The sequence below is a fragment of the Nycticebus coucang genome, chromosome 2 (genome assembly GCF_027406575.1).
Source record: "Nycticebus coucang isolate mNycCou1 chromosome 2, mNycCou1.pri, whole genome shotgun sequence".
In the NCBI taxonomy this organism is placed as follows: Eukaryota; Metazoa; Chordata; class Mammalia; order Primates; family Lorisidae; genus Nycticebus; species Nycticebus coucang.
Window position 1 is genome coordinate 86,086,501 of NC_069781.1, and position 15,305 is coordinate 86,101,805.

Here is a 15,305-nt window from a genome sequence, read left to right on the forward strand (position 1 = left end):
TGGAGAATACTTAGAAACCGAAAAATAGACCTGCCATTCGATCCTATAATTCCTTTTCTAGGTTTATACACAGAAGACCAAAAATCACAACATAACAAAGACATCTGTACCAGAATGTTCATTGCAGCTCAAGTCATAATTGCTAAGTCATGGAAGAAGCCCAAGTGCCCATCGACCCACGAATGGACTAGCAAATTGTGGTACATGTATACCATGGAATATTATGCAGCCTTAAAGAAAGATGGAGACTTTACCTCTTTCATGTTTACATGGATGGAGCTGGAACATATTCTTCTTAGCAAAGTATCTCAGGAATGGAAGAAAAAGTATCCAATGTACTCATCCCTACTATGTAGCTAATTTATAGCTTTCACATGAAGGCTATAACCCAACTATAGCACAAGATTATGGGGAAGGGGCCAAGGAAGGGGATGGGAGGAGGGAGATTAAGGTGGACGGAGGGTAATGGGTGGGGCCACACCTACAGTGCCTCTTAGAATGGGTACAAGTGAAACTTACTAAATACGGAATACAAATGTCTACATACAATAACTACAAATGTCTACATACAAGAAAATGCCATGAAGGCTATAGTTTGAACAGTTTGATAAGAATATTTCAGATTGTATATGAAACCAGCACATTGTACCCTTTGATTGCACTAATGTACACAGCTATAATTTAACAATAAAAAAACAAATTAATTAAAAAAAAGAAAAAAGAAATTGTCCAAAATAAAAATTAAAGTAAATCATATGCATCTCTATCTTAATTAACATAGAGAAATAACAATGTTAAACAGTTAAGGTTACAAAGCAAATTCATAATGTGGATTTCTGTTGTTAAATTTGTTGAAATACACACTTCTTTTTACTATTCATATATATGCATACACAGAAACATTCTAGAATAATGTACACTAAAATATTAACAATAGTTACTTTTTTCTCTTTATACCTTTTCTAATATCTGATATTTTTACCAATTATAGTAGTCTTATAAACAAGCAAGTATATTTCCTTTAAAAGAACTCATAGAATCAGTACATAAGGATGAAGTAGAGAGTAAAATGAAAAGAGGGAAGAGAACTAACAGGGACAAAGTTATGAATATCCCTTGTTTCACTAGGTGTAAACCATTTGCTATTACTCCAAGCAAGACAGGGGCTATAAGTGGAGATTTGAGGGTAACAGTAAGGAAGGTTATTACAGTCATGCAAGTGACAGATCACGGTGGCTTGGACCTGCTCAGTAACAGCAGAGGTGATGAGAAGAGATCAGGTACTGGGTATATTCTAAAAGTGGAGCTAATTTACTGATGCATCAGGTCTGAGGCATAAGACAGATACAATTCCAGGATTAATCAAAGGTTTTTGGCTTAGGCAACTACAAGGATGGGACTGTCATTCTCTGAGACAGGGTGAGGGAAGTGGTAGGAAGTCAGGAGTTGGTCTGGGATGTACCACATGCGCGATGTCCATCAAACACCCAGCATTACACTGGCCACTTGGATGTGTGTTCATTTCCTTAAGCGTTGTCTACTTACATCATTTCCAATAAGATCTCTCTGGTTCTCAATGACACCCCAAGGAGGGATTCCAACTGTCCAGATTTTTCTCAAGGACTGAGAGGAGTGGGCTTTCAGGGCATCTCCAACATGCTTGGACACTCCTATGAAGAACAAGTTTAAAAATCAAACTTAAATTCTGAAATCATGCAAAACACAGTGACCACCAGAAAGAAAGAAATAGACAAGTCTATGCAAAAGGCTACTCTAAGGGAGAGCAACTGGCACAGTAGGATTAAGCCCTGATATTTTAGCTTCTTTGTTATTTCTTGGCATCTCTTTTTCCTATCATTCTTAACAATTCTGCTCTCACTTTCGGCAATTTCAGCCTACAACCTCAGTTCTGTTCCTACTCTTACCTAAGAATGGTCTGTGTATTGTCCCAGCTCAGGAAGCTCAGCCCTGACATCGTGAATAGTTTTCTTTCAAATTTTCTCTAATGTCCCAGCCAAACATCCTTCAGAGATGCCCCTTGCTTCATTAAGACAACTGAATTTAATACCTATATATACATAAATATTCCAGAACTAATACATTAAGGAGTAGTACATTAGTATTCGCTCGCTCTCCTGGAACTACTAACAATAATTACAATAGCCAACACTGGGCAGCGCCTGTGGCTCAGTGAGTAGGGCACCGCCCCATATGCAGAGGGTGGCGGGTTCAAACCCAGCCCCGGCCAAACTGCAACAAAAAAATAGCCGGGTGTTGGGGCGGGCGCCTGTAGTCCCAGCTGCTCGGGAGGCTGAGGCAAGAGAATCGCGGAAGGCCAAGAGTTAGAGGTTGCTGTGAGCCGTGTGATGCCACGGCACTCTACCAGAAGGCAGTACAGTGAGACTCTGTCTCTACAAAAAAAAAAACAACAATAGCCAACACTTACTGACGCATAGATTTCAGTAAATGTGGGCTACTTTTAAATGTATTTACATATTAGAAGGAACTTTTTTAGTCCATTTTATAGACAAAATTTGTAACACAAAGAGGTTAAATGCACACATAAATTTCTCAGAGCTGGTAATTTGTAGAACTTGGTGGTTTCAGTCTAGGTAATCTTTTTTTTTCTTTTTTTTTTGCAGTTTTGGCCGGGGCCGGGCTTGAATCCACCACCCCCGGTATATGGGGCCAGTGCCCTACTCCTTCAGCCACAGGCACCGCCCAGTCTAGGTAACCTTTAAAAAAAAAAAATTATAGTCCCAACTACTCAGGAGGCTTAGGCAAGAGGATCGCTTGAGCCCAAGAGTTTGAGGTTGCTGTGAGCTGTGATTACACCATGACACTCAACCCCAGGGCAACTGAGTGAGACTCTGTCTCAAAAAAAAAAAAAAAAAAGACTTTCTCTTTCTATCATCTTGGGGCCTATGGACAAAGCCAAATATGTCTGGAAGACTGTGGTGTGGTCCAAGGCCACTTTTACTGGCTATAAGCAGGATCTGCAGAATCAAAGAGAACATACAGCATTTCTTAAAATTGAAGGTGGTTATGCCTGAGATGAGAAACAGAAGTGCTTATGCATACAAAGCAAAGAACAACACAGTGACTCCTGGCGGCAAACAGAACAAAACCAGGTAACATGGGGAAAGGTAACTCGGAAACAGTGGCACAGTTCACGCCAAATTCCGAAGCAACCTTCTTGCTAAGGCCATTGGACACAGAACCCATGTGATACTGTATTCCTCAAGGATTTAAACTGATGAAAAGTAAATAAAAGTGGATTTGTGTTCTCATATTTTTATTAAGGGCCATTCAAAAACTTATTGCCTTAAAAAATAAATATATAGGGTGGCGCCTGTGGCTCAAAGGAGTAGGGCGCCAGTCCCATATGTCGGAGGCGGCGGGTTCAAACCCAGCCCCGGCCAAAAACGGCAAAAAAAAAAATTAAAAAAAAAAACATTCAATGGAACACTTTAAAAAAAAGTTGACATGTGTGATATATATCAATAAAACTTAAAACAAAACAAAAATAAATAAATAAATATATAAATAAAATTTCTTAAAAATACTTTTTTTTTTTTTTTTTGCAGTTTTTGGCGAGGGCTGGGTTTGAACCTGCCACCTCCGGCATATGGGGCCAGTGCCCTACTCCTTTGAGCCACAGGCGCTGCTCAAAAGACTTTATTTTTTAGAGCAGTCTTAGGGTCACAGCAAAACTGAACAAAAAGTACAGGGAGTTCCCATAACACTACTTGCCACTACCCAAACACAGCCTGCCCAGTTGCCAACATCACCCACCAGAGTAATACATATGTTACAAGGGATGAACCTGCATCGATAGATCACCACATCCCCCCAGAGTCCACAGCTTACATTAGGGCTCACTCTTGGTAGTATACATTGTATGAGTTTTGTCGGCTGTATAAAGATGTGTACCCACCACTGTAGAACCATACAAAAGGCTTTTAGCACCCTGAAATCACCTGCACTCCTCCTTTTTATAGACCCTCCTCCCAGCCACTGACACCCATTGGTCTTTTTTCTACTGTCTCCATGGTTTTGCCTTTTCCAAAATGACATACACTGTAGCTAAAATTATACCATAAGTAGCCTTTGAGATTGACTAAACCTGGCCTTTAATCACAACACTGCATCCTAAGACTTACTCTTCCTGTGTACTGACTTCTGTATGTGGCATGAGCACAGAAAAAAGCAAACAAAACCTTACATATTGCATGCAACCAATGCTTCACACCTAAACTGTCTCCTTTTCTCTGGCATGTTCCCCTCCAATCTATCTTCAAAACCTCTTCCACAGTCAACTTTATAGAGTCTGAGTTCAGGAGTATATTGATATCAAAGTAGAGCCATTTACCCCAACGGAGATTCTGATTCTAGAGGTTTGGCATGGTTTGTTTGCCACCATGTTGTTATTCTTGTTTTAAGCACCCAAGATGTGATCCTAATACAAATTGTACACTGAGACTCTCTAAAAAACCCAATCTGACCATGTCATTCCCCTAACTCCTTCTCCTTTTCAAAATCCTTTCAGGGCTCCCTGATCTAGAATAAAACCCGAGCATGGCACCAATCTGGCTCTAGTCCACTCTGCGGCCCTGTCTCCTGTCACGTGATGCATCCTCCAGCCAGGGGCCTTCTCACTTCTCTCTGCACATGCCTTAATCTCCAGCTGTGTGCCTGGCCCTGAGGTGGCAACTATTACTAGAAGGCCTCTTCCTTCTACCCTATATCCTTCCCAAGTCCCCCAAAGGTGCCCTCAGCTGAAACTGGAATTCATCTCCCTCTTCTTTGTCTTCCCAACTACACCCCAGTCAGCATCAATTTCTACTTAGTTGATTTTGTCTGTTTGTCACACCTGCCCATGATACCAAACATGGGGCTCATATAACTTATCTGTCATTCTTAGAACTTGCCTAAATGCCTTATGCATAGTAGATTCTCTTTTTTTCTTTTTTTCAACATTATTATGAGGATACAAATGTTTAGGTTACATTGTTTTTATTTCTAAGTTAAAGTTCAACTTGTAGTTGAGCTCTTCACCCAGGGGGTGAATCCACGTTGTGGATTCTTAAGGCCGTGGCATTCCATTTAAGTGAATGTCAAAGATTCATCCCAAACCATTCATCACAGGTTCAACTATGGTTATCAAACGTTTCAAGAATAACGCAGAACCTCAGAAGCAGGACTTCTCAATTTACAAGGGCATAAGGATCTTCAGGGGTGTTATTAAAACACGGACTCAGCTTCTGTGGGTCTGGGCAAAGCCTGAGGTCTGCATTTCCAGCAAGCCCCCAGTTGATACTGATGCTGCTGGTCTGGGGACCACTCCTCAAAGAGACAAGCCTTAGACAAGCTGTCACTGAATCAGGTCAGACTGATTGCTGTTTAGGGGAGCTCCAAGTATTTCTCATTTCCCACTTCCTTTGTTATTTCAGTCACCTTTATACTAGTGTAATCTGTATTCTTTGAGGTTAGCTGGGCCTAACCTAATTTTTTTAAAGCATTAAGTAAAATAAAGCATGTAATCAGTCAATTATTCAAGGAAAAGCCTTGCCCAAGTCTACCATTTTCTGAACTCTGCAAAACTTCCCTACTCACCTCCCTTCTTTACCGGAAAAAAAAAATAAATATTATACAATGAACTTAGAACTCTGCCAACTCCAGCTTCTCCCAAGAATGTGAAACAATAATTATCTCCATAAGATATGCAAGATGAACTATCAAGTTACCTATTAGTGACAGGGCAAATCTCTTGGTTTTATTGTGCTTTATATTTCAGTCATTTTCTTCCTTCATTCCTTTTTAGTCATAAGAATTTGTCATGAAATCAGTATGTGTTGCTAACTAATTAGGCAGATGTCAGCCCTAGGCCTCTGGAGCATAACCAAGAAGGAGAGCCAACTCACAGCCTCTTCCTAACCTTCAAGATAAAATATAAACATTCTACAAGTGCTTCAAGCAGTAAATGCTATAGAAATTAAGGGACAAGCCGGGTGCAATGGCACATGCCTATAGTTCCAGCTACTCAGAAGGCTAAGGCGGGAGAACTGCTTGAGGCCAGGAGTTCAAGACCAGCCTGGGCCACATAGCAAAACCATTATCTCTAAAATTGTCAGTATGTAGAATATTCTTTTTTAAAAGGCAATTAAGAGACAAAAGTGAGGCTGGTTCATGCCGGTAATACTACCACTCTGGGAGGCTGAGGAGAGAAGATTACTTGAGCTCAAGCTCAAAATAGAAAAATTAGCCTGATGTTGTGGCGGGTACTTGTAGTTTCAGCTACACAGGAGGCTGAGGTAGGAGGATCACTTGATCTCAGGAGTTGGAGGTTGCAATGAGCTATGATGCTGCCACTGCACTCTGACCTGGGCAGCAAAGCGAGACTCTATCTCAAAAAAAAAAAAAAAGGGTGAGAAACTCAGCCCGGTGCAGTGGTTCACACCCATAATCCCAGCACTTGGGAGGCTGAGGTGGGTGGATTGCCTGAGCTCACGGTTCAAGACCAGCCTGAGCCAGAGCGGGACCTCGTCTCTAAAAGTAGCCGGGCATTGTGGCAGGCACCTGTAGTACCAAGAGAATGGCTTGAGCCCAAGAGTTTCAGGTTGCTGTGAGCTATGATGCCATGACACTCTACCCCAGGTGACAAAGTGAAACTCTGCCTCAAAAAAAATTGAGAAACTGTAGTTGAGATATTCAGAAGCTGTTTGGTGGGTCCGTTGGCATCTAGGATAGATCTTAAAGCAACAGGCAGAACTCTATAGGAGACACTGGCTAGGGCATACCAATTCAAAAAAGAGAAAAAGGAAGGGAAAACAGAAAACCACAGGTTAGTAATAGACTGGCAAGAGACAAGGATTTATGGAGTCACTAGTTCTCAACCCTGCTGCACATCAGACAAGCTCCATCCTAAAAGCCTCCACTTCACAGGGGGCAGAGCCTGTGTGTATGTGTTAAAAACTCCCCCATTGATTCTAATGGGCAGACATCATAAACACTGAAGCAAAGGAATAAAGTTCAGAGGCCACCATACAAAGTTCTTAAATGTCAGATTTCAAGGAGTATAAAAGTCAGTGATAAAGACAATATGTTTATTGGCAAACACATAGTTCAAAGAAAAAAAAAAGAAGTAATTATCTACCCATGACTGATACTCTCAGTGCGAGGTTTGCACAAGTCAGTGATTCCCCATGTCTAAGAACTGAACAATGATAACATGAGCTGAGCTCAAGTCCAGGCCCACACACCAGACACTGGCATGGATTCAGTGTCCCAAAGTCCAATGTGACCTCACCATAGTCTGAAACTCAGGAAAGACCATTTTCTTTGCCAGAAGTTTCCCCAAAATGATGTTTTTAAAAAAGTATATGTTGACAATAGCGAAAACACATTCCAGGAAAAGGCTGTGACGTTTCTGGGTTTATTTTCCCGTCACTAGGTTTTTCATCTTTCTCCTTCACAGCGCCACATCTCCTGGGAGCTGCAGAGCAAAGACGAGGTGACACACTGCAATTCTGACACACAGAAAGAGAAAATGAAACCAGCCAGGAAGGCGGGCGGGTGGAGAGCCAGGGAGGTGCTTTACCAGTGTTGATGCCTTCAGTGATTATCCACGCTCCCGTCGTCTCTGCAGCTCTGACCAAACCTTGGCTGAAGATCTTTGCAAGCTTGGAGGGCACCTGAAAGTTCTGGATGCCCCCATGGACAGAGATCACCAGCTTGGGCAGTTCCATGTTCCACTCTTTCAACATTAAATGTAACAGATGATCCAATTTTGTGTCGTAGGAAGTTCTAATATACTGCAAGACAGGCAGGCACATGAACAGGAAATAATGAAAACTATCCACCAGGTAGAGACACAGTGAACACACAGCAGGGGGGCTGACGTGGCCAAAACTTAAAAGGAAGTGTCTCGGATCTCTTTAAAAGTTCATCTTCGGGTAACAGAAATATTTACTTTTAAAAGATCCCACACCGCCTTTAAGTTACTTCTGGGAATTACGAGTCACTGTAGGAAAGCTTCCTCTGGTTTTGAGGGTCGGCCCACCAGTGCTCTCCAGAAGGCCTGGGGTGAGGCAGAAGTACTTTAAACAACTGGCCAAAACACTGCATCAGCAAATATGTTAATAAAAAGCCCTAAGAAATAGGTGAATGGGACTTTTCATAGGGCTTTCAATGTATTTCACATATCTGCATAATTTAAACTTAAGAAGCACATACATTTAAGTTATTGTAATTTTTGTTCTTTTTTTTTTTTGAGACAGGCTCACCCAGTTACTGCAAAGTTAGAATGCCATGGTGTCAGCCTAGCTCACAGCAACCTCAAACTCCTGGCCTCAAGCAATGCTCCTGCGTCAGCCTCTGGAGCAGATGGGATTACAGGTGCCTTCCACAATGCTAGGCTAATTTTTCTATTTTTAGTAGAGATGGGATCTTACTTTTGCTCAGGCTGGTCTTAAACTCCTAAGCTCAAGTGAGCCTCCTACCTCAGCCTCCCAGAGTGTTAGTGAGCCACCAGGCCCTGCCTAAATTTTATCTTTAATCACTTCCTTTATATATCATTATCCCTCTGAAAGCATTTTTCCCAAAATAAACACTTTTCACAAAACTGTCAACACTGAATAGTCAATGCAAAGAAAAATCCAAATTACCAGGAGCCCCAGAATCATTTTTCACTTTTCCTAAGACAAGATTGTATACTATCTTGCTTTCTCCAGTAAATACAGCCACATATAGACCAGATAGCATTGAGATGACTTTGACTTCAAGTATATGCTAACCAACAGCAAGAATATGCTATATTTATAAGAAGGAATAAGGACAATAAAAAAGCAGGAATCATAAAACTATGCCAAGAATGGGCAGTGCCTGTGGCTCAGTGAGTAGGTCGCTGGCCCCATATATGGAGGGTGGTGGGTTCAAACCCGGCCCGATCAAACTGCAACAAAAAAATAGCAGGGCGTTGTGGCGGGCACCTTTAGTCCCAGCTACTCGGGAGGCTGAGGCAAGAGAATCGCCTAAGCCCAAGAACTGGAGGTTGCTGTGAGCTGTGACGCCACAGCATTCTACTGAGGGTGACAAAGTAAAACTCTGTCTCTAAAAAATAAAAAATAAAAACTATACCAAAAATTTAACCACAGGTGAAAGTCTCTATGCATGCACATAAGAATTATCACATTAGCCTCCAGAATATGTTACCAATTTAAGACAATTTCCCATTCATCCATGAACTTCCAAATAGATAATCTTTTTATTTCATAATTAAAATATAATTCCTGGACATTGGGACTATAGCTATTGAAAACTGTGAGCAAAAGAAAAATTATAAGAATAATCTGGACTCAATTTACAAATGAAGAAACTGAGCTTCTGTGGTTAGTAGGAAAAAAATACAATCTTAGTGAAATGGTTTATGTTGCTGCAAATAATGAGTAAGAATAGAGGCTCAAGCTCTTCAGTTCGCCTTCTCTTTAACCCACTCTTTCTAACCTCTCTCTGTCTGGGAGAAAGATACTGATACTCCTCTCCTTCAAGTATCAGTACTTTAGTCATAGAAGATATTTCTCCTTGAAATTTCAGGATAAACAACGTTAATGAACTAAATCATCAGCACTAGAGGTCTTTTCTCCCAAAGGCCAACTGAAGACCATGGGAAAGTCAATGACTCAACTTTCCTCCATGTTCTTTATGATTAGTGTCCTTAGGCAGAATCCTACTGTCAGAGATTCACTACACAGCCTTGGTGGAATGAGACGGAAAGATAAACAACTGGGAGGGGAATTTAGGGGAGGGAGATGAGTAACCAGCTCTCCACCAGAGACATGTCTCATGTCTAGGAGCTCACACCTGTAACCCAGTACTTTGGGAGGCCAGAAATTGTAGACCAGCCTGGGTAACATAATAAGACTCCTGTCTCTACATAAAAATTTAAAAATTAGCCAGGCAGGTGGTGTGCACCTGTAGACCCAGCTACTTGAGAGGCTGAGGCAGAAGGATTGCCTGACCCCAGAGGGTGGAGGTCACAGTGAGCTACGAGTGCACCACTATACTCCAGCCTAAGTGACAGAGAGAGATGTCCCTAAAATAATTAAGAAAGAAAAAAATAACAACTCTTCAAATCTTCCTTGTGGACCACTGTAAACCTGAAGTGCAATTCTGGGACTAAATACGAATGCTATCCTCTTCTCTTCCGAAACATTAAATAAAATGCATCTAGGTACCCAGGCTGTGGCAGGAGCTGAATGAGAAGGATAAAGCATAACACTTATCGGGAAGATACGTTCAGCTGTATTTTCAGGTGCCATAAATGCGCCACACACTCCCTTGGCCTTTACACAAGCCAATCCTCATGTCTGGAGCGGCTGTTCCCTGCTGCCTCACCTGACACCATTCACCTCACCTCCCACATTTCAGCTTAGCTGTCCCTACTTTCATACAGCTTCCTTAATACACATGCTGCCCCCTCAGAAACAGGGGTTGCTCTTTTCATTCTTGCAAAGAACCTGTCTTCTCTTTTCATAGTATTTGCCCTCAAGAAATATATTTACTTCTTATTTCCCTCACTAAAACATAAGCAATGTTAGTACATAGAATATATGCCCTGTGGGGTATAGCAAATATGGACACACAATAAATATTTGTTGGATGGATGAAAATACAAATAAATGAAGGGGGCTATGGAAGAATAAACATAGGTCTGGGCACAGTGGCTCATGCCTGCAATCCTAGCACTTTGGGAGGCCAAAGTGGGAGGGTCACTTGAGGCCACATGAGCTCAGACAACATAGCAAGACTTCATCTCTACAAAAAATAAAAATGAAGAAATTAACCAGGCATGGTGGCACACAGCTGTAGTCCTAGCTAGTACTTAAGAGGCTGAGACAGGAGGATTTCTTGAACCCAGGAGTTTGAGGCTGCAGTAAGCTACAATTATGCCACCCACACTTCAGCCTGGGAGACAGGACAAGACACTGTCTCTGAAAGAAGAAGAGGAAGAAGGAGAAGGAGGAGAAGAAGGAGAAACATAAAAGCAAAAGCAGGAAGATTGAAACTTTAGGGGAAAATGCACAGAGGGTTCTTTAAGAGTCAGCTTCCAAAAAGGATTGGTGAAGAGAATGGGGGCTGAGAGTGGAGGTGTGGTAATTTTCTTACCAACTAAAAAAAAACACAAATTAAATGCAAAATGACTAGTAATTGGAAATGTAGATTATCGTGTAAATGCAGTTTAAAATTTTATGAAGACTGTGTTACTAGGAATGGGCGTTTCAAACCCAGCTAACTGATGGTCACACTCCAGCACAGATCTGATTCAGAGCTTTTCTGAGGCAAGCCCTACCAGCAGTTTCCTCAGAAAAAGCTGCCTCCCTTGAAGCAGCAGGTTGTTAAGGTGCTCAAGGGAAAACACCTAAGGAATAGCTTGCATGTCAATACAGTAAGTAAATGTGGCTTATATCTGTAATCCTAGCACTCTGGAAGCTTGAAGGGAGTAGATTGCTTGAACTCAGGAGTTTGAGACGAGCCTGAGCAAAAGGGAGACCCTGTCTCTAAAAAAAAAATAGTCAGGGCAGCGCCTGTGGCTCAGTGAGTGGGGCACCGATCCCATATACCAAGTGTGGGGGGTTCAAACCTGGCCCTGGCCAAACTGCAACAAAAAAATAGCCAGGTGTTATGGCAGTTACCTGTAGTCCCAGCTACTAGGGAGGCTGAGGCAGGAGAATCACCTGGGCCCAAGAGCTGGAGGTTGCTATGAGCTGTGATGCCACAGTACTCTACTAAGGGCAACAACATGAGACTCTGTCTCTAAATAAATAAATAAAATAGCCAGCCATTATAGTGGGCACCTATAGTCCCAGCTACTTAGGAGGCTGAGGCAAAGGATCACTTGAGCCCAAGAGTTGGCAGTTGCGGTGAGCTATGATACCACACCACTCTACCCAGGGTGACAGAGTGAGACTCTGTCTCAAAAAAATATATATGTATATGTGTGTGATTTTCACTATATAAATCACATGCACAATTACCATGTTAGGAATAGGAGGAAAACTGACCTGGAAAACCCAAGTATTATCATACAATGGGCACAGAGAAAAATTCTCCTATATTTCTGAGAAGAGGCTCTCAGAAGAACTTGGGAGAGTGAACAGTCCTAAGTTACTATTTGCTATGGTCATGCTTGGGCTAAAGCCTGGTCCTTGGGAGCAACTTTTCTTCATTACTTAAGAAAAGGGCAGCCCCCCCAAAAAAATAAACAAAGGGCAGCACATTGGCAATTATCTCAAGGGCAATAAGTCATTCTCTTCTGCGAGGAGTGGAAGCTTGCTGAGAGAGGTCAGTCAAATAAAGAGCAGGCCACACCAAACCTGGGAAAGATACAAACCCCCTCAGACATAAAGGAAAGAAAGAGTCATGCCATTTTTGTCAAGTGGGTCAATAACACAGATCACTTCTGCAATAAGACCAGGTTATCTGATTATTTATACTTGTAGATACAACTTGGAAACACATTTGGAGGGTATCCTCTGTTCAAAACCAGCAAAACAATTTGGGTTCTTAGCAAACCTTGGAGTGGTAGGTGTGCTCTCCATCTTGGAAATTAATTGTGCCAAAGGCATCTGTAGGGCTTTTTGCTGTGTGCTTTTCAACAGACCATTGTTCATTCTCACTACTCTTATCAATTGACGTGGTCCAGGCATAATCTACTCCAGGATGGTCTCTGACTAATCGACCACAGCAACACCTTAAATTCAAAGAAAAACAAAACAACTTTAGAACAGAAAATAGATAACAATGGATCTACATTTTTCTAAAGTAATGTATAGATCTCATATATTAATTCTTAAAACTTCACATTAAGATTAATGTTAGTTAGGTTTATAACCGTGGGTTGTCTTTGAAGTTTAGAAAAACACTCTCAGTGGTTCTCTGCCTTAATATGTTGAAATAAAAAATAAATAAAAATAATAATGTATTGTTAAAAAATGTGACTAATCTAAACCTTCAGCAATTGGTAAGCTCTGTGCCGGTGGAGGATCTCGCCTGGCACTGATGGTTGCTGGCTCATGTACCTTCAGTGGGTCTTAATTCCAGACTACATTGCTCTCCTGAATTCAAGGGCATTTAACAAATAATAATTTATATTGGGACTATTAAATGGACTTAGAGATTATATTATCTTGTTTCAACCAGTGCATTCCTCACAAAATGAATAATTAATAAGCTTTCTGTAATGAAACAATAAACTGGAGATAATACCAATAAGTATAAGAAAACAATAGAACCAACACATCTCCTTCCTACTACTCATACAAGCTCTCTATAAGCCACATGACAATGCAAAAGGGATAAACATGAAATAGATTTTATATCTTCTTTTATATAATAATACTTGGGAGAAATCAAAGACCTTTTGGTAAACTAAGTAAAATAAAATACTTTAAAATTGTTCATTTATCTGTTCTATTTATAGTGCTTTATTTTGTCTCTATAATGCATATAATATATTGTATAAGAGTACATTTATATAACTGATAAACAAATATATATATATATTGGAATAAATATCCTCCAAAATTTGATGATATGGTACAATAAAAGGTGTGAAGACAACTCTACCAATAGCAAAAATATAAGCTGGGCATGGTGGCTCATGCTTGTGATCCTAGCACTCTGGGAGGCCAACACAGGTGGATTCAAGACCAACCTGATCAAGAGCAAGACCCTGTCTCTAAAAATAGACAGGCATTGTGGCAGGGGCCTGTAGTCCCAGCTACTGGGGAGTCTTGAGGCAAGGGGGTCACTTGAGCCTAAGAGTTTGAGGTTGCTGTGAGCTATGATATGACAACGCTCTACTGAGGGCGACAAAGTGAGACCCTGTCTCAAAAAAAGAAAAAGCAAAAATCTTGAGCATCACTCTAACATATGTATGTTTATTGATAAATTATAACATATATTAATGGCGATACACCTATTAAATATTAGTTAGGCTATAAGGAAAATCACAAGTTCCCCAAGTTACTCATTATAGATCTGTTAATAATCACAAAAGATTGCAAATAACTAAGTAACCTAGATGTCCATGAACAGGGAACCAAACACATGGTTGATGACATATCTATATTCTGTACAAAAAGAAGTAAAGCTCTCTCTAGCCTGTTTCAGAAGGAACTCTAATGCATATGGTTAAGCAAAGAAAGCAAACTACAGAACAGCACGCATGGCATACGGTCTGCAATGGTCTGAATGTGTGCGGCCCCCCCAAGTCCTATGTTGAAATCCTACCCCCACCAAAGTGATAATGTCTGCAGCTAGGGCCATGTAAAGGAGATTAGGTAATGAGGGCAGAGTCTACATGACTGGGATTTAGGGCCCTCATAAAAGAGGCCCCAGCCACAAATAACTATCACTTCCACCATAGGTGGACACAGCGAGGAGGCACGATTTTGAGAAAACGGGCCCCTGCAAGACATCCAATCTGCCAGCACCTTGATCTTGGATTTCCCAGTCTCCAGAACTGTGAGAAATACATTTCTGTTATTTTAAGCCACTCAGTTTATGGTATTTTGTTACAGTGGCCCGCATGGACTAAGGACTAAGACACTATCATGAAAGCAGAATTTGTGAAAAACAGAGGACAGGAGAAAAACTAAAATGTGTATTTATGTTTGTTTATATATGGATTAAAAACTCTAAAAGGAATCACAAGAAATTAGTAACAGCGGAAACCATGAATGGGGGAGTGAAACTAGGCTGCCTCCTCCCCAGGGGCAATCAGAGGTGGGGGATTTTTCACTGAACACCTTTCCATACTTCACTTATGAACTGTGGGAAATTTTTAAATACATCAGTGCATTTTAATTATTTGTAGATTAAAAAGTAGAAATAAAAATATTAATCTCTCTTTAGAAAGCCCAATGCATGCTTTTTCAACTCTATAGAGTTTACATATCTCAATTTAGTGACCGATGCTCCAGAAAACATATTGTTATAGAATTCTGAGATTCTGTGTGTAGTTCATGAGAAGGTTCTGGAGGGCAACTGAAATCAGTGAAAGCAGACAGAATCAACACATAATTACAGATACTGATCCTCCCTGGAAGAATGTTTTATAAATGTGAGGCTGAAAATACCAAAGTCCTTCTTGGGTACACTTGACAAAACGCCCAGAGCATTTCATAAATCCACAAAGACTGACCAAAGAAAATATGTTCTTTTTTTCTTTGTTTCATTTTTTTCTTTTGTTCTTGTTTTTTTTTTTTAACTTTTTTATTGTAGAGACAGCATATCACTCTTGT

General features: G+C 40.8%; 1 protein-coding gene across 1 annotated transcript in view; it reads right to left on the bottom strand.

Moving 5' to 3' along the window:
- The window catches only part of TRPM6 (transient receptor potential cation channel subfamily M member 6), a 200,706-nt gene that overhangs the window by 144,654 nt on the left and 40,747 nt on the right, over positions 1–15,305 (bottom strand). Inside the window, exons 4-6 of the mRNA XM_053575241.1 lie at positions 12,574–12,751; positions 7,601–7,814; positions 1,546–1,670 (exon numbers count right to left, since the gene is read on the bottom strand). Coding sequence (XP_053431216.1) covers positions 1,546–1,670; positions 7,601–7,814; positions 12,574–12,751 — 517 coding nt within the window. The remainder of the gene's footprint in view (positions 1–1,545; positions 1,671–7,600; positions 7,815–12,573; positions 12,752–15,305) is intronic.